The sequence below is a fragment of the Pezoporus occidentalis genome, unplaced genomic scaffold (genome assembly GCF_034315485.1).
Source record: "Pezoporus occidentalis ecotype Australia unplaced genomic scaffold, CSIRO_AGI_Poc_V1 ctg178, whole genome shotgun sequence".
NCBI classification, from domain to species: domain Eukaryota; kingdom Metazoa; phylum Chordata; class Aves; order Psittaciformes; family Psittacidae; genus Pezoporus; species Pezoporus occidentalis.
This window is the reverse complement of record NW_026913618.1, coordinates 776,536-799,443: the sequence shown is the minus strand read 5'-3', so window position 1 is coordinate 799,443 and position 22,908 is coordinate 776,536. Positions and strand designations below refer to the sequence as shown.

At 53.1% G+C, this 22,908-nt stretch overlaps 2 protein-coding genes across 3 annotated transcripts in view; both read left to right on the top strand.

The window, feature by feature from the left end:
* The window catches only part of LOC134161691 (E3 ubiquitin-protein ligase RBBP6-like), a 150,199-nt gene that overhangs the window by 28,866 nt on the left and 98,425 nt on the right, over positions 1 to 22,908 (top strand). The window lies entirely within an intron of this gene.
* PRKCB (protein kinase C beta) overlaps positions 1 to 22,908 on the top strand; it is a 104,745-nt gene that overhangs the window by 54,155 nt on the left and 27,682 nt on the right. For both annotated transcript variants that reach the window (XM_062614762.1, XM_062614761.1), the window contains exons 6-10: positions 9,016 to 9,172; positions 9,557 to 9,691; positions 11,186 to 11,282; positions 14,558 to 14,704; positions 20,307 to 20,480. In XM_062614762.1, the coding sequence (XP_062470746.1) occupies positions 9,016 to 9,172; positions 9,557 to 9,691; positions 11,186 to 11,282; positions 14,558 to 14,704; positions 20,307 to 20,480 (710 nt within the window). The remainder of the gene's footprint in view (positions 1 to 9,015; positions 9,173 to 9,556; positions 9,692 to 11,185; positions 11,283 to 14,557; positions 14,705 to 20,306; positions 20,481 to 22,908) is intronic.

The window sequence follows — 22,908 nt, the reverse complement described above, 5'->3', positions numbered from 1 at the left end:
TCTTTATTCTGATGAGGGGTGATCTGAGCCCATCCTCAGGGTGCTGGGTGACCTGTTACAAGGGCCTGTAGGGACAGGCCAAGGGGAATGGCTTGAACCTGCCAGAGGGGAGACTGAGATGAGCTCTTAGGCAGAAGCTCTTCCCTGTGAGGGTGCTGAGGCGCTGGCACAGGGTGCCCAGAGAAGCTGTGGCTGCCCCATCCCTGGCAGTGTTCAAGGCCAGGTTGGACACAGGGGCTTGGAGCAAGCTGCTCCAGTGGAAGGTGTCCCTGGATGAGCTTTAAGGTCCCTTCCCACCCAGACCATTGTATGATTCTATGATCCAGGAGTGCAGAGAAGAGCCAGGATCATCTCTGGCCTAATGAACCATCAGACATGTTTTCAAGAAGAACATGAAGTTGCTGAAAATATTCATGCAAAAAGTGTGACATTAACACATTAAAAATGTGTTAATTTGGGGGTTTGATTTGTCCCTAAAGGAGAGCTTCAATGAACCACACAGAGCTTCATTTCACAGAACCCTGCTTCCCAGGCACCTTCCCTCTGGGGGATGAGGCGGGACTGGTACCCAGCCTCCCATCGCTCCTGCTGGCACCGGAGCTGTGTTCCCATAGCTCCAAAGGGAAGGGAGAAACTGCCCCGGCCCCTTTCTGTGCAGCTGGATTTTCCTTCCTTCAGCTGGCTTTGAAAGGCTGTTTTATTTCTGGCCCTTTATGGAGGTGTTGGTGATAGCATGTCATCTGTTGGCTCTTCCAGAAGGCAGGAAGCACACTGTGCTCCCCAGCTCTGCTGCAGAGCTGATGGAGGAGTGGGAGCGCTTGGAGGAGGAGGAGGGAGCACACTGGGCATGCAGCCTGTCCATCCCTCCTGCCCTCCAGGCTGGTGAGGGGCTCGGGATTCCCACTCCATAACTTGGAAGGAGGTGGAAAAGTCTGCTCAGACCAGAGCACACGTGGGCACCCAGCCCATGGGAGCCGTGTGCTGTGGGGACACAGGCTGGGCACTGCTGTTTGTGCTGCCAGGGAGGGACACGGACATGAAACTTAATGATGGACCTTGTCCGGCGTGTGGATGGGGTTTCCTGGCCCGGGAGCTGCACTAAGGGGTGGATGAGCCTCTGCTCCCATAGTCACTCCCAGTATTTGTCAGCATGTTCCAACCCTCTGGGTGCTGTCCCTGCTCCAGGCCTGTCCCTGGGTGGGCATGGAGCAGGCAGAGGCTCAGCCGAGCATGGGCAGGATTGCCCATACTGGCAGGCAGAGCTTGGTAGCACCAGACTGAAATTGATGTGCTGGGATCCCTGTTTTCCCATATCTGCTGGTGCAAGCAGGAGGTGCAGGATGCTGCAGCGGGCTGAAGCTGTTGGGCTCTGTGCCCAAGGGACTGTCAATGGTGCCTTTGGTCCCAGTAAAACACAGGGCAGGATCTTCTCTCTGTCCCACCAGGGATGGAGACCCTTGCCCAGAACTTCAGTGAGCTGACCCATGGCAAAGAGCATCACATCTGTGGTGTCAAACGCGGGAGGCCGCTGTTGCTGGCCCTTGGAGCGAGCAGGGCTCTGCTGGGCAGGGAGAGATGCCTGCAGGCGGCAGCACAGGCACAGCCAAAGCTTTTCCTTCCTCATTTTATCATCGACTTGAGGAATCTGTCAGGATTTTGCCGTGTGCCTTTTGGCAGCGTGGTTTTCTATTTAAAACCTGCTCTTTCTGAAGCAAACCTTTTCCTCACGGTGCGAAACACAGCTTTTTGCTTAAACAAAGTGCGTTGTTTGACTTGGAATGACCTCTTTGGTGAGCTAGCTGCCTAAAAAGCTGCATCTGCTTGCATCGTCCTCTCTGAAGATGACCATGGCCGGTGTTTCTCCCCCCGATCTATGTGATCTGAGACCTCCTCTGTGTGATGGCAGCAGGTAGGAGACGCTGTGGGTCCGGTGTGGTGAACATTCCCCATCTTCAGCTCACAAATGAAGTTCAGGAAAGGAGGAGACGTATTTACACCTAACACAGACTCACACCGTGAATCCCACTGCTGCAGGCTGTGGGTTTGACCCCAAACCTGCCATAGCATAGGGATGGAGAAGCGGGTGTTGTGCAGGGATGGAGCAGCCCCGGGTCAGCCGTAGGCTGTGCCAGGGCTGTGCTCATGCTCTGCTTGTGCATAGCTCTTGGCACAGCAGGGGCCTGCCTACGGCACGGTCTGCCAGATACTGGGATTGTGAAATCATAACAATAACATGCGAAGGATCCAAATGTCAATGTTTTTAACCCATTCTTGGTTCTGAAGAGCCAGGATGAATCTCAGAGCTGGAGGGGAGGAGGCTGGCGAGAGCATCCACATCCATCCCTGGGGGGCCGGTGAGGCTGCGGGCAGAGGCAGGGGTTGAAATTCAGTAGCCAAACCCTTGGTTCGCCCAAAATCTACAACATGTGTACAGGACAGCCCAGGCTTTGGCTAATAATAGGGCAAATAAATGGCACCTTCCTAACGCCTGTGGCTTGGTGCTGTTGGCTCAGCGTGTCCTCCAGCTCTGTGCTGGGAACAGGGCTCACAGCTCCATCAGCCAAAGGTGGTTTCCAAAATGCAGGAGGTTTCTGAGGGCTTGTTAATAAGGGGACAAACCAGTCTGCATCTCGTCCAGGAACACTTGGATACGCACTCTTGGCAAGCGCTTCTGAAGCATCGACACGAGCTGTGTGGGGACTGTGTGATCAGCATCCTGCGCGTGAGCGGGGTCCTGAGATGGAGCTGGCTTTGGCTCAAGCCTGATGAGCCAAGAGCATAGATCAGAATCCCGGGTTGAAGGGACCTCAGGGATCAGCTGGTCCGACCATGTGTTGAATGTCCGGCGTTCCTGTGTGCTCAGGCTGGATGGTGTTGAAAGTGCTTATTTCGGTGCTGAACAGACCAGACCCAGGGAATCGGTGCAGGAGGCTGGAAAACCTCGAGTAGCTGGCTAGAAATGGCTGCCTGTGCTGGCAGCTCTGCTTTCAAAGTGTGTTGGTTTAAAACAGGGTAGAGCATCCCTGCAATTGGTGCTGTGATGATTTGGGTCCCATGTGTGTCCTCGATGCAAGCAACCTGAGCTGCTGTGGGTCACCCTCCTGGAGACCATACAGGGAGAAGCCTGTTCAGCACTTTGGCTTCCTTACATTAACACCACAACATTCATAACGTGCTGTTTGGAGTCTCCTCCACTTGTGCCAAGGTGAATGCAAGTTGTGTGGTGTTTGGGAGGCTGTCGGAGCCTCTGGGACCAGTGGTGGCAGCCTGGGCATGGGGATGAGGACGGCTCTGTCGCTTCTCCTTGGGTGGCAAAATGAGCTCTCTGCTTCCCTCACCCACCATGTAAGCCATGGCAAACTCTTCCTCACAGCTTTGTCATACCAAGGAGGTAGCGTGGGCTGGTTATTTAGCTTGAATCATAGAATCACTGAGTCCCAGACTGGTTTGGGTTGGAAGGGACCTTAAAGCCCATCCAGCTCCAACCCCTGCCACGGGCAGGGACACCTTCCACTGGAGCAGCTTGCTCCAAGCCCCTGTGTCCAACCTGGCCTTGAGCACTGCCACGGATGGGGCAGCCACAGCTTCTCACAACTTGAACCTCCCGCACCTTGAGCTGCTTGACAAAATAGAAGTCATCTTTTGGGCCTGGTGAATGTGATTTAGGTACGTAGCAGTGCTCCGAGGTGACTCAAACTGCCAAAGCAAGTTAGTTCCCTTTGGATGCTGCTTAACCATGCTGTCCTCTGTCGCTGTGTCAGTGTGTTCATTGCTTGTCTCAGGGAAGTGGTGACCTACAGGCTCTAAAGGCAGAAAAAACTCAACAGGTTTATGCTGCACATTCAGGGTTACATATGGGAGATGGAGACGGTTCAGCATCTTCAGGTGACTGAGCCCTGTCCATGTGAAAGCGCAGTGTGTCCTGTCCTTGTGCAAGGGCTGCTGGAGCGCTGGGACAGTGTTGGGTTCCCTCCTCTCTCTTGGGAGTCCAGTGTGGCTCCTCCAAAGCCAAGACCCCAGCGGGAGCTGTGGAATGAGGCTCCATCTCGAGGTTACAGCAGAGGCTGCCGGGACTGGAGCATTGCTATTTACCGAGCTGATGAAGTACAACATTGACCAAAACTGAAACCAATTACTCTGTGATTAGATAAACGAGCTGGAAGTGTGTTAATTAATAATCACCAGCCCAGGACGACGCAGCCATAATGAGTCCCGAGCCTTTCCTATTGCAGAAGCATGTGCAAATAGATGCTCCTACAGAGCATTAATTCAGCGTTTTAACACACGAGGGTGTTAATCCCAGCGCCGGGTGCTCGCTGGCATGTGGCTGCTCCCGGCTGGAGCTGGTGTGTGCTGCTGGAGGGAGGAAGATGAGAGCCGCAGGACAGCCCAAGAGCATCCTCTCTCCAAATCCTGTCCAGGAGGTGTTAAAGGGGGTGCCACAGGCACAGCACAGCACTGCTGGCTGAGCCTGAGGTGAGGTGCTCAGGCAGGGATGGGGTGTTGAGCTCTGACCTCTCCTTGCCGTGAGCAGGGCTTTCAGAAGGGTATTGTCCTTGGTGGGCAGTGGGAAGCAGAGCTCTCTGCCCTCACTGTGTGGTGGTGGCCTTGCTTACTCAGAGATGAAGGTGAAGGATTTGGCAGGCGGTTTAAGCTGTCTTTGAGAGCGGGGTGGGAGTGGGTTTTGTTGTAGGCTTTCTTTTTTGAACATAAAAGTGAACCCCCATATGGTGCTGCATATTTAGCAAAGAACTTTCTGGTCTTTATTTATCCAGCATACTCATCTTGCCTTCCCATGGGAGCCTGGCAACCTATGGCATTCGGCAGCTCCGGTGCTGCCGGTCCCGCTTCTCCAGGGTGCATCTCCTGCCGGGGCTGGAGCAAGGGCCTGACCCTGCTCCCACAGGCACTGTGAGCTCCTGCCCATGGCCTGAAGAAGCTGCTGGAAAGGGCTGTGTTCCTTCCTGCTTTGGGCATTTGTTCCAGTGCTATTTCTCCCCGTGTTTTCCATTGGAGATGTGGGTGTCTGAAATCAGTGTCTCTTCCCAAGCCTGTTCCTGCAGTTACGGCTGGCTGAGTAATTAAAAGATGTTGTCTGAATAACTTGGAAGCTATTGCACATATTGGACAGGAAATTATTCACATATCACTCAACCAGCTCTACCTGCCCTGCCCTACGAGGTGGAGCTGGTGCCATCTCCTTCCCTGGCGATGGATTGGTGTCCCCAGCCCATTGCAGCACTCCCTGGGTAAGGGGGAGGCTCTTCCTCACAGAACACCCCCTGAGCATCCTTGCTGGTGTGCAGAGGATGTGTCAGCATGGCCCCAACCCCAGATCCCCCCTGGCTCCAGGGAAGTCCAAGGCTTTTCAGTGCCTCCTCCTGACTGCAACCAGAGCAGCTTCTCTTCAGCTTGGTACCCAAAGTGATTTAAGACCAGCTGCTGTAAATGGGATTGTAATATTCTTACTCATCACTATTAATAATGATGTTACTACTTCTTAATGATGCACAAAGCTGTCAGAATGTGACTGATATGAAAGTAATTTCCATGAAATTCAACTGTCATAGAAATGCTGGGAGCGGTTGGAGAGGAGCGCGCTCCTCCCGAGGCAAGGTATTACTGCTGCACCTCTGGGGGCTTTTATTTCTCTTTCACTTAATTGTTGATTTCTGCTTGAAAAAGTCAGAGAGTTACTTAAGGTCAGGCAGAAGCGTTTGGGGTTTTTTAAATGAATAGATAAAATTATTCCCATTAATGAAATTCTTAGGCCTGCATGCTGAGATAGTAACAGAGGTAATCAAATCTCATGCTTCAGGGCATAAACTGATTAACTGTGAGGGTCAGGTATTACTTTTTCTGTTCCTTAAAGAAGCAAACAATGGCCTGATAAATGTTGAAGCCTTATTCATTTGTCTCTGGAGGACATTACATTGGTGAAACATGCAGCACTGATTCAGTGTGAGATGATTTTGCATCCTCTCTCTGTGAGGGGACATGGTCTTGTTTGATCCCCATGGGCAAATGGCTTCTGAGAATCACAAAATAGAATCATAGAATAGTTTGGGTTGGAAAAGACCTTCAAAGCTCATCTTATCCAGCCCCTGCAATGAGCAAGGACACCTTCAACAACATCAGTTTTGCCTGGTTGAGTGGTCCTACACGACGGCAGTGGGTTGCATTTGGTGTGGAGATGGGATGTTCCCCCAATGCTCCAACATCTCCCTATGATGCAGATGGCCAGGGTCATTGAAAATAGGGTTTTGTAATCATTTTCAAGCTAGGAAGGTTATAAAAGGAGTCAGGCAGAGCCTCAGCAGGACTTACTGTGGGGCTTTTCACTAATACACTTCTGTGTTTTATCATTCAAAAGCATGGTTATAAAGATTGCCTTTTTCCCTATCAAAAAAGGCTCAGATAAAAGCTTGTAACAATGATGAGAAAATATGTATTCTTCTCCTCTGTGATAAGGGGTGAGGGAAGGCATTTCGGCTCTATCAGTGCAGAGCCTTGGCAGGGCCCTTGGAAATTAAACCCATTACTTGGAGATCTCCCCCAGCAGATTGGAAGCCTGTCTGCTCATGTGGTACAAAGCTTGGAGCAGAAGGGTTTGCCTGAGAGTCCCCAATGAGCCGCAGGATACTCGCTGTGCATCCTCTGAAGTGCAGAGTGGGGATTGATGTCCAGGCTTTGGGGAAGACTCATTAAATGGCACATGCAAGTGATTGTTAGGATGTTATAGAACTGAAGTCTCACTGTGTGTCGTGGGGAATGGTTACAGACAGAGGAAGGTGTGACTGTTGGGCTGGTGGTGCTGTGCAGGTTAGTACATGGATGAGGTTGGTGCAGAGCAGGTAACACACATCAGGGGCTGGTGCTGCTGTGGGTTTCTACCCATGGAGAGATGGATGGCCCAGGGCAAAGCTGACCCGAACTCAGAGAGCAGCCTGTGCAATACAGAACACATTGGCAATAACTGATTGGCTTGAAAGACACCCACGTGGCTGGTGTTTTATTGTCCTCCAGAGACAGGCTGAGAGAGCTGGGCTGGGTCAGCCTGGACAAGAGAAGGCTCCTTAAGAGGAGACCTGAGAGCAGCTCCAGTGCCTAAAGGGGCTGCAGGAAACCTGGAGAGGGGCTTTAGACAAGGGCCTATAGGGACAGGCCAAGGGGAATGGCTTTAACCTGCCAGAGGGGAGATTGGGGTGAGCTCTTAGGCTCTTCCCTGTGAGGGTGCTGAGGCACTGGTACAGTTCATCCATGCTGGGAAGATGGGCTGACTGCTGCTTAAACACCTTACAGGAAGAGACTGCCCGGGGGACCAGAGCCTCCCCACATGTCCTCTGCTTCTCACACTTGAGCACAGAAAGCTGTTTGTAAGTGCTGATGCTGCATCTGCATCCCTGACCCCATGGACCACTGGTGAGCCTCCATCTCCCAGCAGAGATCTGACCTGCCCCAGGGACCACGGATCCGCAGCGAGGTCGCTGTACATCACTGCTGTGGGGCTGTCAGGGATGAAGTCATTCCTTCCCCTTCTGCCGGAGGGGCAGGAGGTGGCTCTGGCTCCTCAGACCTGTCTGGGAAATATCCAGTGCTGTGGAATCGATAGAGCTGCCGGGCACCCGCAATTGGGCAGCAGGCAATTCCCAGCAGGCTCCCCTCCCTGTGCTTCACGAGCTGCTGTCAAGGGTGGCCCGTTTGATAAATGAGCTGGTTTATACATGCAAACTGGAGCTTTGGCTACGAGCTTTCTTCCAGAGCCGGAAATTGGGCGATGCTTCAGGAGGACAGCAGCAGATTGCAGATTTCGGAGCGTTCATTTGCTTTTCAAACCTATCTGGCTCCCAGCCTTGCCTTGGGAACGCCTCACTGGAGATTTGGGAACAGAGCAATTGTGTTTGCTCTTGCTGACTCTCTGAAAGGATCTCCTAACATCCTGCAGCACTGCACACGCAGCTGGATTAGGGGGTGAAGCTGTGTCCCCAGTGAACCTCGCAGCAGAGCTGGGCGATCCAACGGGAGCTTGGGCAGTGCCACGTTCCCTGTTCCCGGCACAACCCATGGGCCTGATCCTGAGGCGTGCACTGGCCTGGGGAGCTGATGCTGCACCAAGGAGGAGCTGGGGGCTCTGTAACCACAGGCCTTGGCAGGATCAGTGCTGCCTGCACAGACCTGGGGGAGTTTGGGTTGGAAAGCCTGGGAAAGGCACCACAGGAGCTGTGAGCGCCGGCTGCAGTGCAGGGGAGGGGAGTTCCTGCTCTGGGCTCCCAACAAGGAGCTTTTCCCCCGGTTACAGCCCTGCTCCATCACATCCCATTGGACTTTCCATCTCTGGTGTCTTTATGGGGCTTGGAGGGAAGACAAGACCCTTCTCCCAGGAGACAAACTCTGACTTAATCTGGGGAGAGATGCTTGTGTCAGCCTGACTGCATTCAGGTTGTCAAAGCTGCAACCCAATTGCAAGCGGTCGAGGTTGCCCACAGGTTTGCTCTCCCCTCTTCTGCTCCTGCTCCCTTGGGCATCCCCTTGGGACCATGGCATCTGAAGCCAAGGGGCTCCAGAGGGAGAGCTCTGTGCTCAGCCACTGGGCTGGTGGATCCTGGTGCCAGCTGCACCCTGTTCTGTTCCTATTTCCACTCTCCATGGGAAGTACCATCCCGATGCTCCCACCTCTCCCAAAAGAAGGATGCAAATCAGTGTAATTCTGCTTACCAAGGTGCAAAAGCAGCTTTAAACTGTTTGAACCCAAGAGCAAACAACAAATCATCCCATCAGAAAAGGAAAATTATCTTTAGTTGCTCCTTCAGCCTCCCTCACCCATTGGAGCTGTGCTTGCTTTGCGTTGGTAACTGCACGTCACTCCCCATGGAATGGCTGGGTCTGCACATACTCGGGTTTGGTTCCGGTTTTAATCACTGTTTTCACACTTGCTCTTGGCGCACAGGGAAGTTGTCAATTGTTGGGTATTTTTGTACTTTGGATACTGAATTTAATCCTTTCTCTCTTCCCCAGTAAGAGATGCTAAAAACCTAGTTCCTATGGACCCTAATGGCTTGTCAGATCCCTACGTGAAGCTTAAACTAATCCCTGACCCCAAAAACGAAAGCAAACAGAAGACCAAAACTATCAAGTGCTCCCTGAATCCTGAGTGGAACGAGACATTTAAATTGTGAGTAGAAGAAAAACGTTTAAACTTTTCAACTCCTTCTTCTCACCCCTAAGAACTAATGGGATTGGGTTTGCACTGATTTAATTATTCAGAGGCATTAAGCCGATTCAATGGGAAATAATTCCTTTTGGTCCTTTAAGTGGGACTCGGAAACAGGCAAACCTCTGCCCTGCCCCCTGATCAGAGCTGAGTGTTTGAGGGCAGGAATTCCGCATCCTCCGTTTGAAATGGATGTGGTTGGGAAATTAAATATTAGAGCATTGAACACTCACTGAGGACCATCCTTTCCGTTTGCATCCGTGCTCTTACGGAGTGTTCAGGGGCATGGTGGTGTAGCAATGGCTTCTGGAATTAAACCAGCCCTCTCTCTTTGCTCTCTTCCAGCCAACTGAAAGAGGCGGACAAAGACAGGCGGTTGTCTGTGGAGATTTGGGACTGGGATCTGACCAGCAGGAATGATTTCATGGGCTCCTTGTCCTTCGGGATTTCTGAGCTGCAGAAGTCAGGAGTCGATGGATGGTAAGAGTGGCGATTGCTTTAAAAACACAGTGGGCAAAAGCAGCTCTGGTGGGTTTTGTACCTGGTGGAAGATGTGGCAGCCCATTGTCCTTCACCGGCATCCTTCTGTTCAAGGACCAGCAGTCACTGTGGCTCCCATGGAGGGTGCTGCTCCGACAGGATATGGGTGTCCTGTGGGTGCTGGGTGCCTGAGCGTCCCTGCATGGGCTGGCTTTGTGTCACCTCCTGTGTCCTTCTGCCCCTCACAGCATTGCTGGCGGTGGGGTTTTCCTTCCCGTGGGCAGGAACAACCATGGGTGGCTCTGCCTGGTGTCCCCGCAGGCTCTCACTTCCCAAGCATTTGCCAAGCCAGCATTTTCCAGCATTTTCTGGTTGCATTCCTTGGTGTCTGAACCGGGTAGGAGAGCCGGGCTGTGAGCTGGTGAATGAACGCTCTGTGAGTGTGATGTGTGGCAGGGACAGCCCTTCCACAGCACTCAGACGAGCAGAACCCCTGCCAAGGGGCACTGTTCACCAGGAAGAGGAATGCTCCAGTGTGTAATTACCCTTGTTCCCCTATGGAAGGTGAGCATTGTGGGTCTGTGACACCGCACTGAATGGGTCTCTTCATTTCCATTTTATCTCCCCCAGCAGGACACATGCTGCTTATTTCCTTGGTTTTTTTCCCCAGCCACCGATGCCTGAGAGCTCCGCTCCCTTTCCATGTCAAATGTAATAACTGGAAATAGATATTACGTCTTCTGGAAACCAAAACCTGTGCTGTTCATTTGCATTCCACCAGTTGAGCAAACACCCCTGACTCCATCTTGCCTTTTCCACCATGGAAGGAGTATTTATCTCTTTTAAAGCAGGGAATGGAGAGGAGGAGAAGGAGCAGATGGGCTGGACATCCACATAGGACCGGGCCCTCCTTGGATCCTGCTGCCTCCGTGGTGTTCCCAGGGAGCCCTGACCCATCATAGGGCTGCAGCAGGGTCTGGCTGTGATGCTGTGCGGCTCAGTCTGCGAGCCCCTGTTGTCACAGACCAGACCCTGATGGAGATGAGGCTTCTCCTCTGGAAAACAGGAGAAAAGTGTCCCTCCCCCCCGATTCCCAGTCTCCTGTAGGGATGCGTGTGTTGGCTGGAGCCGGCGCACTGCCACAGCCTGGTTGTTTTCCCAGCCTTTTAGAGCTCCTGTAAGCAGAAATCTAAGTCACAGCGTTTGGCTGGAGTGCACTCTAGAAGGAGCTCTGATGTATATTTCATACCTAAACAACTGCAGTGAAAACAAGCTTAAAGGAAGAGCCTGCCCCTCTGTTATCCCCTTTGTCCCTTCAGTGCAGGCTCTGGATAGCACCCAGCTGATTCCCAGGCTCAGGATGGAGCCGAGGCTTTGCCCTGGGCTGTGTGAGACAACTCAGATCTGAGCAATGCTTCCATGGTTTCTGAGCTGCTGCTTGACCTTTCCCCCTGCCTCCCACCCTGGCATTGACGTCTCCCTGTGTCCCTCCAGGTTTAAGCTGCTGAGCCAGGAGGAGGGCGAGTATTTCAATGTCCCGGTGCCTCCGGAGGGAGAAGAAGGAAACGAGGAGCTGAGGCAGAAGTTTGAGGTGAATTGATTTCTCCTGCGTATCTGGGGGTTTTCTGTGCTGCCTCCTGCCATGCCCTTCGCAAGGGACCCTCCCTGCCACCTCGGAAAGGAGCAGTCACTGCTGGGGGGTGGGAGATGAAAGAGATGCAAACGGTGCTTTAGCATTTACGGCAGGTTGAAGATACAGCGGATTATTGCGCAGCGCAGTTCTGTGTAATGCCTTGTGCTCTGCTAGGGGTGTGCTTGGTCCCCTGCCCCTGCCGCCGGTGAGCAGGAAGGAGTCTGACACCATTTCTAAATCCTTTTTCCTCGCAGCACAACAAACACTCCACTTTCATGTGCCCTGTTTCAATGTCTCTCTGTTAGGGCTACGCAATTCACCATTTGTGGTGGCCAAAAGAAGTACAGCTCAAAGGGGTTGCACGTTATCATCAGTTAACGTGTTTCCAACACTTAATTCCAATTGAAGAGGGGTGAGGATAGTGGATGGCCCAGAGTGACCTGATGTAACCGTGCTCCTGATGCCAGCACGTGGTACAGCAGTTGTACCCTCTGAGGTGCCATATAACAGGATTTGTTCATCCGTTCTTAATGTCATGCTGCTGATTATGAATTAATATCATCAACTGAGGTGAATTAAGATATTAATAGAATTGGATTTGGATCTGGTCTCGGGAAGGAAACCTCTCTGAGCCTTTACACATCATGGCAGCCCCTGTGCCCAGCCGGGTGCACTGGGGCCAGGATGGGGTTTGAGGAGGGCAATGGCTGGGTGAGGTGGCACAGGGCACCAGCGATCCCCATGGGGGCCCAGACCCTGCACATCCCAGGCTTCACACCACAAAAGCACTGCGGGAAGCTGCCAGTTCTGCTCCATCTTTATCAGCAGCTTGCTGGGACAGGTTGATGGATGGGAGCCTCAGCCGCTGCTATAGCACAGGCTCAGGTGTAGTAAATTCACGCTGACAAATGGAGCCGGGCAGTGAAGGTCAGGTGTGTTTTTAACACAATATGTGAGCAGTATTTGGCACGGTTCAAACCTTAAAGAGGTCTTGAGATGGTGTGAGCCTATTAAATGTAGGTTAAAGGTCTTTTGTACTCACTTAGAGACGTTAGAGACACTCGATAGGCAAAGCAGGACACTTCAGCTGCGGTGATGATCTTCACCTCTTCCCGGCTCTTATTCTGGGCTCTTCCCTGGAAAGCCCTCTCCCTCCTGGCCAGGCTGCCTGCTGAGCCCCTTGTGTCAGGGATGCTGCGCTGTGTCTGTGTCCTCACCTTGTCTCCTGGGGACATCCTGTGTGAACGACTGCAGGTCGAGTGCGAGACCGAGGGCGGTTGCAGCAGCCCCTCATCAGACACAGGCTCGGGAGCAGCTGCAGGCAGCAGGAGGGACCCGAGGTCACTCTCACCCTTGGGTGGTGGGAACGCTGTGCTGAAGCTGGCTGCTTTGCTGGGATGAAGTGAATGGGAATCCTCTTCCTTCTCCCCTCTTTGTGTTGCTCTTTTCCCCTCTGCCCAGGGCTGAAAGCCTTGCCATGCTTTGGTCCATGCTCCACGGGGTCCCACGGCCAAGCGCAGTGCTGCTGGGCTGCGGATGTGTGGAGGAATATGGGCTCCTCTGGAACAGAGCTCTGCTTTTGGGTGTCATTTAACAGAAACATAATAGTGCCCTTGTATTTTATTGCAGCTTGTTCTCACAGAGGTTAATTTGGTGTCAGGGCTGATCTGATGAGATTGTTTTTCATCTGTGATAGAGTATTCAGGAAGCTTTCATGGAATATAGCTGCTGCTAAGTACACCTCCCCTTTGAAGATGGCTTTGAACTACAACAGGGTGAGGGTTGCTGAAGGCAGAGTCACACAGCACAGGCCTGGTTTGGGGGAGACACAGAGGCTGCTGCTGTTGGGTGTCCCAGAGTTGGATCCTCATTGCCTTTGCCTGGTACCTGAGCTGATCTGAAGTAGAATGCTCTGATTCAGCATCCCCTTCTTGTGGGGACGTTGCGGAAGCCTAAGGATTACAGCGAGGAAAACTGCTTGTACGCTGGGAGAGGTGACTGCTTCCTTGTCAGCGCATGCCCCTTTCCCATTGGAAAACCATCACATCCCATGTGCAGCTCTGCGCACACAGCAGCAGGTACCAGCGGCTGCTGGGAGGTTTCTGCCTCCCCCCCGGTGCAGAGCTGATGTTGGCAGTTCCCAGGGTCTATTCCCTTAGTTTTCAGTGCTGGAGTTTTTGGGATGCTTGTAGGTGCTGCAGGTGACCTTGAGCAGAGGTTTCTACAGCACGGAGAACCCTGCAAGAACCAATTAGCAGCAGCAAAGGCTTGGAGATTACTTGTGAGGCTCCTATCTGGAGGAGCTGCGAGCAGCAGCCAAATTGAACTGCTGGAATCAGGTTAATGGAATTTCATGCTAGACTGAGCTCGGCGCAAGCCTCATCCCATCACCTGTTTCTAAACATTGAAATTGTGAGATAGCTTTTATAAACAGGGGCTCAGCAAAGGAGAGAGCCCCCAGCCCAGCGAGGGCCACTGATGAGATTCAGTGTTTAAAACTGGGGGGGTTGTGAGGCTCCTTTATAGGCAGTTGTGATGCAGCGGATGCTGGGGGAGCAGGAGCTGTGCTTTCTATTCTGCTTTGTTCCAAATGCGTTTGTAGCTTCCCACGTTCGGCCTCAGCCGGCACAGGAGAGCAATTCTCATCAGTAGCAGAGAGTAACGGAGGTGGAGCTGGATAAAAAGTCCTGTGTTTTACCTTAATATAGTTATATTCATCTGCCCTTTTCTAGTGGGCTGAGAGACAGAAGCCGGTTTTGAGGGGGAAAGCAAAAAAGCTTATTTAAGCCTCTGTTCTGCGCTTTGGATGGCCTAGAGCGCATTATGGGGCAGCTCCAGGATGCAGAGGCTACAGTGGGGGTGATGAGGTAATGGGCAGATTTGGTTCCCAGATCGTCTTGCATAGATTTAACTGGGAACCAGCCCAATAAACAGGGTAAAGTGTTGGGGCTGGGGACTCCTCCAGTGCCCTTCTTGGCTCTGTCCCTGTCACACTTAGAATGGCTTGGGTTGGAAGGCACCTTAAGCTCATCCAGTTTCACCCCCATGCCATGGGCAAGGACATCTCCCAGTAGACCAGGTCTCTTGCAGAAAAGGTTCCTGTAGCTCAGGGGAGCTGGAAAAGAGCTGATGAACGTGGGGTTTCAGGAGCACTCACTGGTTTAGAATGACTTCTCTCCCCAGTTTTCAGTAATTCCTTCTCTTCTCTCCCCATCCCATCTCCATCTTTGCAGAGAGCCAAGATTGGAACGGTGTCCAAGGCTGCGGATGAGAAGACAAGAAACGCCATCTCCAAATTCGACAACAACGGGAGCAGAGATCGGATGAAACTGTCGGATTTCAACTTCCTGATGGTGCTGGGCAAAGGGAGCTTTGGGAAGGTGGGACACAGCACTCACCTTTATGCTTTCCGTGTTGAACACGTGTGCTGCGGCCATGGGGCTGCCCCAGTGGGATCTGTCCTTGCTCTGACTGGGAGCTCTGGTGTTAAGGTGGTGGGAACCCAGCTTATGGGCTGTGTGCTGCCATGTCACAGTGGTGAGGAGCTGAGATGTCTGATGAGACCACCACAGAACTCAGGGGTTCTCTGTGGGAAGCAGTGCGTGTGCTGTGCCTTTAAAGTCCTCTTTGATGTGGCCGTTTTTTCCTCCAATAATTACAAACATACATGAACATTTTAATTAACTTTCCAGACGCGTTGTGAGTGGTACCAGGATTTCATTCGTCGAGTAATTGCGGGACTCGGAGCCTGCCTTTTTCTTGGGGTCTTGCCAACCTTGTCATGATTTCCATTAGGAATGCCAGCGCTCAAGTGGCTGCTGGGGCTCTGGAGGAAGGGGGCTGCGTCTGCTGTGCACCAGCACTGTGTTTGCTGCTGTGATGGATGATGGCCCAGCACTGCTCTGACGAGGGAATTGCCTTAATTGCAGGGAATGTTGCTCTGCCTTCAGGCGGGCAGGGAGGGGATGCCAGGGCAGTGATGCTCACCCATCATCTTCTGAACATGAGGGTGAAGCCACCTTCCCGAGCTGGCTCCTGCTCCCTGCACTGAAACAGCTGTGACAGGAGGAGGGTGGGGAGCTCCTGATGGTCCCCAGCACGTGGAGCATCCACCAGCGATGCTGCCAGGGAGGAGGCTGCTGTTACTCTGTGTTTTACACCTTCGCTGTGTGTTAGCACGAGGAGCAGGAAAGCTCCGTGCGTTGTGCCTGTGCTGCTCTCCCTCAGGAATGCGTTCACATCCTAGTTTCCACATCCCTTTTGCCCCCTTTTCTCTCCCTCCCAACACCTAATCCCTTTTAAATCTGTGCCTGGCATCTGGAAACTCTGTAGTTGTAGTTCCCCCCCCCTTTCAATTTGAGAAACATTAGCAAGCGCTTCCGTCGGCATCGTGGCTTATATAAGGGGATGTGTGACAGAAACTGTTCCCTGGAACAGAATGTTATAAATATGCTAATTCGTGCTAATTAAAACAGCACGTTGGTTTCTATGGCTCGATGCAGCCTCACCCTCACGTGTGCCTGCGCCTTGCTGGGCAGCATTCCCTGCGGATCCCCTCTGGATGTCCCACTGCCTGGCTCAGGCGCGGGGATGCTGAGGTGGCATGGTCAATGGTGCCCACAGGGCCCTGTGCAGAGGACACTTTGCTGCCTGCATGCTGTGCATTCACAGAGGTGCTGGATGTGTTGGAAGGAGCCGGAGGTGCCCTCATCCGTGCCATGCTGTGGGAGAGGAGCCCAGCTCCCCAGTGTTGGATCCTGCCGGTTCCCAGCCCTCGGCACCCTGGGTGGTGTCCACGCCATCACCGTCCTCCTGCAGGGCTGGCACTGCCTGCTCCTGTGCTGGCTGCATGCTGTCAGCATCCCTCCTGCGGGCCCTGCTGCCTGGCTCTCTCTGAGCACGATCACCCTGCATGAGGGAGTCTGCCTCAGCCATAAGCTCATTCCCCCCTGGGCATCAGCACCCGGGTTTACTGACCGGTATTTGCCTCCCTCCGCCACTGCTGTGGTGTCCAGGGTCAGGAGTATCCATGTGATGGCCTTGGTGAAGTTCAATAAACTTGCTTGTTCTATGCTCAGCATCAGAATATCTCCAGTTATTATGCTGGAGCATTCCCAAACAAGGACTCTGTAGTACAGGAATAAATCACAGTCACAGACTGATTTGGGTTGGAAGGGGCCTTAAAGCTCATCCAATTCCAACCCTCTGCCAGGGGCAGGGGCACCTTCCACTAGAGCAGCTTGCTCCAAGCCCCTGTGTCCAGCCTGGCCTTGAACATCAAGGTTCAGGGGCTGGACGATTGCATTGGAATTTGTTTGGAAAAGAGCTCAGGGGCAGGGGCTGGGATGTGCCTGGTCCTGGCTCAGCGTGTTCAGCCTCGGGACACAGGGTGACCCTGGGGGCTCCTTGCTGGGTTTAGGTGGCTTTGGCCTGGTCCCTGCTGCTGCCCACCCTGGCATGGGGTCCATTAGTGCCCCCAGGAGCAGTGACTGCTGGCAGTCCTCCGGCACTGGGCTGGCACAGGGATGGGAGATGTTCCCGACTGGAGAAGGCAGCGCTTGGCACAGCCCACCCTGGGTTTGCTTCGCTGTAATATAAATAGAGGAAAGTTAAATTATGTGGCTTGCTCATATTTTTGCAGCTAATCAATCTGTCATGCTATCAAGCTGTCAATCTTTCCCGGGGGTTTTATGGTGTATTTCTGAGCAGGGCTGATTCTTTTGCCTGTGCAGTTATGGATTACATTGCAATAGGAGACGATTTCCATGTCCTGGTGATAATCTTTGAGCTGTAAAATGCTTTTCTCCCCTCTCTTGGTACGAGATGTGGCAGAAGGGCTGGTCTTGCTCTGTAACTCGCAGAGCTGTGCCCTGTCCTTGGGCACACAGCGGGGTCTGGGTTCCCGCTCACTCCTTCACCCATGATTTTCATCATGAAACTGTGCTGAGGGCATTCACTTGTGTGAATCTTCCTGTATCTGCAGCGAGTGGGTCCCAATCTTTTCCTTTGTCCTTATCATGAAGCTGGCTCATCGGTGGCTGCCGTCCTCCTGTGTCCTTGCCTGTCCCCACGCTGCAGTCCCACAGGAGCTGTGATGCCAGCATGCAGGAGCCAGCCCCTGGCACACGCGAGCACAGGGCAGGCTCCTCCACGCAGCGGGATGAGCTGTGGTTCCAAGCTGTCACACCGGCCCTGCACCACCGAGCTGCCACGGGCAGGGCTGGAGCGAGACAGTGCCCTGAGACGGTCACACAAACCCATGGGCTGTGAACAGCCCCATCTTCTGCTTGGAGAGGAGGCCAAGCCTGCTCTTCGTGCCTGTCACACCGGGTGCAGGAGGTAGTTTCTCTGTTGGCTGTAGACCAGAGCCTGCAATCCCCTCTGTGAGCAGATTGCCAGTCCTTGCAACACCCCGACAGCATCTGGAGCCGCTCGCTCTGCCAGCCCAGATGTGAGGGATGACGTGAGGGTATCGGCATCCTCTGCGCTCGCCCAGACACCCGCTCTCCCTCTGGGCCTCCTCGCTGTGGGTGCAGCTGGGTGCAGGCAGCTGCAGAGTCCTCTTCCTTTCACATGGCAGTGAAGCAGGGCTGGATGGCTCAGCTGTGGCTCGGGATCACCACGTCACTGGGAAGCTGCTGCGGGAAACATTGGCAGTCCACGTACACCCTGGAGCAGTGGTTTGCGTTTGTTGTGGTGCACCAGCCAACCTCTGGCTCTCGCTGTGCTGCAGAGCCCGAGTGTGCGGTGGTGGTGGTAGCCACGTCCCTGGTCCAGTGGGGATCACACATGGATGGCTTCGTGGTCCCTCTGGGGCAGTAAAGCATAGTGTGAGCTCAGGGATTCCCTGATTTAGTTACTCTGGAAGGGTTATGATTGCAAGGTAGGGCTGTATATAATTGATGTTGTATAAAGTGCACTTACTCCTAGTTTTCTCTTCCCATAAACTGCATTCCTGGAGGGATCATGTCTCTTTTTCCACCACCTTTGAATGGCCAAAACCCGTCTGCTTTTATCACTTAAAAACCAGCCCTGGCTTTTAGCACCTGCCCACGGTGACTTGTAAATCTCAACTGGTGTATAAATGGTGAAGATAACTGGAGGTGATGGATTGAAAGGGGTTGTTTGGTTTGTGCATGAGGGCAGAGGTGCAGGGGAGCTGCTGTGTCTGCTGCCCTGGCTGCAGGCAGGGCACTGGGCTGCCCACGCTGCTGGGTGCTCTGAGCTCATCACTGGGTGCAAAGGGCTGTTGCAAGACCCCTCAGGGAGCTGTCAGTGGCAAGGATGAAGCACTAATACGGTCCCAGTGGCAGTGCCTTACTGGGCTGCATCACAGCAGCACTTTGAGCTGTTCCGGGCTCCGGTTCTCAACTTCCCTCCAACATCAGGGAGTAAATAAATGAGCTCCTGAAGCCGCTGAAGCTGTCATTGTGCTGCTCAGCCCTGCCAAGGGATGAGCACGCTGTGTGGCTGCTGCAGTCCCAGCCCTGCTGATGGAGATGGGAATGTCAGAGGCTTCTCCAAAGCACTTGGCGCTGCGGAGCCTCAGTGCCTTTCCCAGCTAATCCTGAGCAGCAGTGTGTCAAGGACAGCCAGGCCCAGAGAAGCCAAGTGCCTGGGCGAGCCAGAGCCACGTGTTCCCAACAGGGCTCTTCCCCAGTGTGATGTTATCTCCACTCTAACAAGTGGGTGAGCGTTGAAGACCTTGGGCTGCGTTCCCTGCCTTGTCCCCAGTTCTTGAGCTGTGTTCCCTGCCTTGTCCCCAGTCCTTGAGCTGTGTTCCCTGCCTTGTTGCCAGGCTTTCTCCTCCTGCCTTAGTGCTCCAGGGCTGGCACAGCGCTGCCTGAACCCCAAACCCCGAGGTGGGCTGCTCTGCCTTGGGACCGGCTCTGCCCCAGATCCAGCTCCAAAGGGATGCTCAGGGCTCCATGCGGAATCCGGGCATGTTGCCGCAGGGGGCACAGGGCTCCAGCCCCATGTCTGCCTTGGGCTGACAGGAGGGTGAATTCCACCATCCTTAGTGTCTCAAAAGGCATCTGTGAGACCTGCTCACGTTTCCTGAGCCCCTCTGCTCCAGCCTGAAATGCGTTTCAGTTCCACCCCAGTGATGCTGGCTTCTCCTGGTTTATTTTCAAAACACCCAGGCTCGTTTCTGCTGTGACTGGAGGCTTTCAGCAGACTTTGTTGAATGGAAAGCAATTCACTTCCACTGAGCACTCGAATCTAATGTGATGAGAGAGTGCGGGGAGGAGGGATGCAGGCAAGGTCAGAGTCTGTTTTGCAGCAGCCTGAGCAGCAGCTTACATTGATGGAGTGTGGTCCGAGGATCCTCACTGGGGCTGATGGGATTAACAGTGCAAATTGCACCAGCAGAAGGAGTGCATCCCATTTATTGTGATAAGTTAACCCTCAAATGGGTGAAACTGGTTTAAAATGAAGGTTGGATTCTGCCGGATGAGGGGGGCTTTGCCTGGGTGATGGACCAGCACGTAGCTGCGTTTTGATCACTGTGTGTATTGCAGAGGGAGGTGTGAGGCAGAGAAAATCTTACTGGGTTTTCTTACTCTTGGCTATAAACTCTTTCCAACTTGCAGCTTTTACCTCTTCATAATGTGATGGAGTCTGTGTTCAAACTCCTGACACCCTGCCCCAGTGCTCTTTGCACCTTGAGGGTGCTGAACTGAGGCACGACTCAGGGGTGGAAGGTGACAAGAGGTGATCAGTGGCTCAGCCGTGAGCAAACCCTTTTCTGTGTTCCTTGAGGTGATGATGGGGCAAGGATTTAGAAGCGTTACTTGTTAGACTTGGGGTTCCTAAATAATTCTGGAGGTACCACTGGTAGCTCTCTGCATCCCTTTGGGGTTATAATGGGAGCTGCAGGATAAACAGCAAGGTGTTATTTCTAACTGCTGGCCTTGGCAAGCTGGAAGCGTTGCAGATCCATGTTTTCCTTTACCCACTGCATGTCCTCTCGCCGTGCAGGTGATGCTGGCGGAGAGGAAGGGCACGGATGAGCTCTATGCTGTTAAGATCTTGAAGAAGGACGTTGTAATCCAGGACGATGATGTAGAGTGCACCATGGTTGAAAAGCGAGTCCTGGCTCTCTCTGGGAAGCCTCCGTTCCTGACCCAGCTCCACTCCTGCTTTCAGACCATGGTAAGTGCTGGTGCCAGTGCTGCAACCCTGCTGCACCCTGAATGCTGGGCCCTTTGCACAATGGTTTTTAGTAACTGGTGAGTCTACGGGCAGAAACCCTCTTAGAGACCCGGTGTCACCAGTTACCCAGACCAGTGCCTCTCTGGATGGCTGCAGGGCACCCAGGAGCTGTGGGGATGGAGCTATAGACACTTCTGCCCTGGTCATGTATCTTTGCTTCTTGACAACTTACCTTTGCTTTCATTCATGTTTCCTTCCTGATGCACATCACTGCCCTTGCCAAAGCAGCAGTGTAATTTCTGCCTTGGCAACCTCACAACTTGTCCGATTTCCTTGTAAATGTATCTCCATGAACAATACGTCCCATCCCTGGCAGTGCTCAAGGCCAGGCTGGACACAGGGGCTTGGAGCAAGCTGCTCTAGTGGAAGGTGTCCCTGCCCTGGCAGGGGTTGGAGCTGGAGGAGCTTTAAGGTTCCTTCCAACCCAAACCAGGCTGGGGTTTTATGTCCATGTGTTAAACTGGAGGCTGTAACATACAGCACCTGCACCCCTGAGGTTGTTTCATCAGGAGCTGTTGGTGGTGTTGGACGTGATTCCCCAGCCCCCCAAGTGGCCCTCGGCCCCCATCTGTTGTGATCCGATAGCAGAGTGCTGTGCTTTTCCTTTGGATTCATTCTGGTGATCAAAAAACCTGAGCAGAGGGTGGAACCTAATACAAACCACAGGAAATTCAGCTTGAAACAGGCGTGTGATTGAGTCTGTACAAATCAGAAGCAGAAAGGGGCAGCAGAAAGGGGACAGGGGACCTTTAAAGCAATCTCTGCCCAGCCATGAGTGACCTGTGAATGAAAATGTCCCCGTAGGTGTCAGTGGGAAGGGAGAGGGACTCTGCACAGTCCTTTAGCGCCATGACAATGCTTTCCAGGAGGATTACATTTTAATATGATCCCAGGAATTTCATTTACGGAGCACATTCAGTGCATTTAAAGCCCGTGGACCGGCTTTGCAGCACAGCAATCAAGACTGTGGCAGGAGAAGCTATTTCACACAGCATCTCTGGCATCTCAAGTGAGTCAGCGCAGGATTATTCCTGGCAGACCTATAGTAGCTTAATAGTAATCGTATTTGTAATGTAATCAAAATGTATAGCAGGGTGTATTATCGAGTGCTGGCACAAAGCACTTTGATTTCTGGGAGCACAGCGCAGAGCGCGGCTCTCATCGGGGCTGTCAGTGAGTGGTGGGAGACAGAAAAGCCCCAAATCTGCATTTGAAAGAAGGGAAGATGAGCAGTGAGAGAGCTCCTGCCTGGGGCTGATGCAGAGAAGCCCGGTGCTGGCCTGGCTGAGGGGTCCTGCAGTGCTCTGCCCCAGAAAGCTCCTGGGGGGTGTCCCTTGGGGCTCAGCAGTGAAGGGCACAGCAGCAGCGGTGATGCTGAGATGATAAATAGCGGGTGGCTGGGGAACGTGGCTCTGACTCTGGTTCCCAGCGTGGGCACAGGCAGGAGCTGGACCGAAGGGTGGGTAATTAGGAGGAGGGTGTTGGAAGGAGCCCTGGGAGCTGCATCCCGGCTCATGCAAGGGGGTATTTCCGTATCTGTAACTTGCTGTCGCTCGGTGAGTTCAGATGCTCCAGACCTGGACAGATCCCATCCTTTTTTGCTGTAGACAAGAGCTTTCCATGTCCCTCCTCCCTCCAGCCCGTCGGCTCGCCAGCCATCTGGCTGCTTTATTCATGACAGCTCTTCTCTCTGAAGCACCAGCGTTCTCTTCTCCACCCAAATGAGGAAAGCTCGAATCCTGCTTTTAGAGCTCAGCTGCCTGTTTCAAGAGACCATCTCTTTAATATTCTTCCTACTTGAAGTCGATCGATATATTTAGGAAGCAGCTGCAACAAGCACAGCATTGCTTCACTTTCCAGTTGCTGTCACAGGGGGACAAGCGTGGCACTGGCTGCTGAAGGTGACTTTGCCCCGTGCCTTGCTGCTGTGCTGGATCCACACCTTGGCAGAGGCTGCTCATTACAGAGGGGTATGCTCCCAAACTCCCACTCATCTCATAAGCCAAAATCTCTCCTATCCCATCAGCGCCACATGTTTTACACAGCCTGATTGCCCCTCTGGTACAGCCTCATTACCTTTGAGGCTGCCCTGCTGTCAGGGCTGTGCATTGGGGCTGTGATGGGTGGAGGAGCTGATTACCCAAGTTATTCCATAGCCCTTATTGTGCTAATGATCACATTTGCATATCTTCTGGGCTGCTCATCTTTGTCTGACAAGCAGGGAAAGGTTTGTTTAAGGGGGAAATGAGGAATGGGAAATACAATGAGTTACTGTGAGGGTGCCCAGGGAAGCTGTGGCTGCCCCATCCCTGGCAGTGCTCAAGGCCAGGTTGGACACAGGGGATGGGATCAAGCTGCTCTAGTGGAA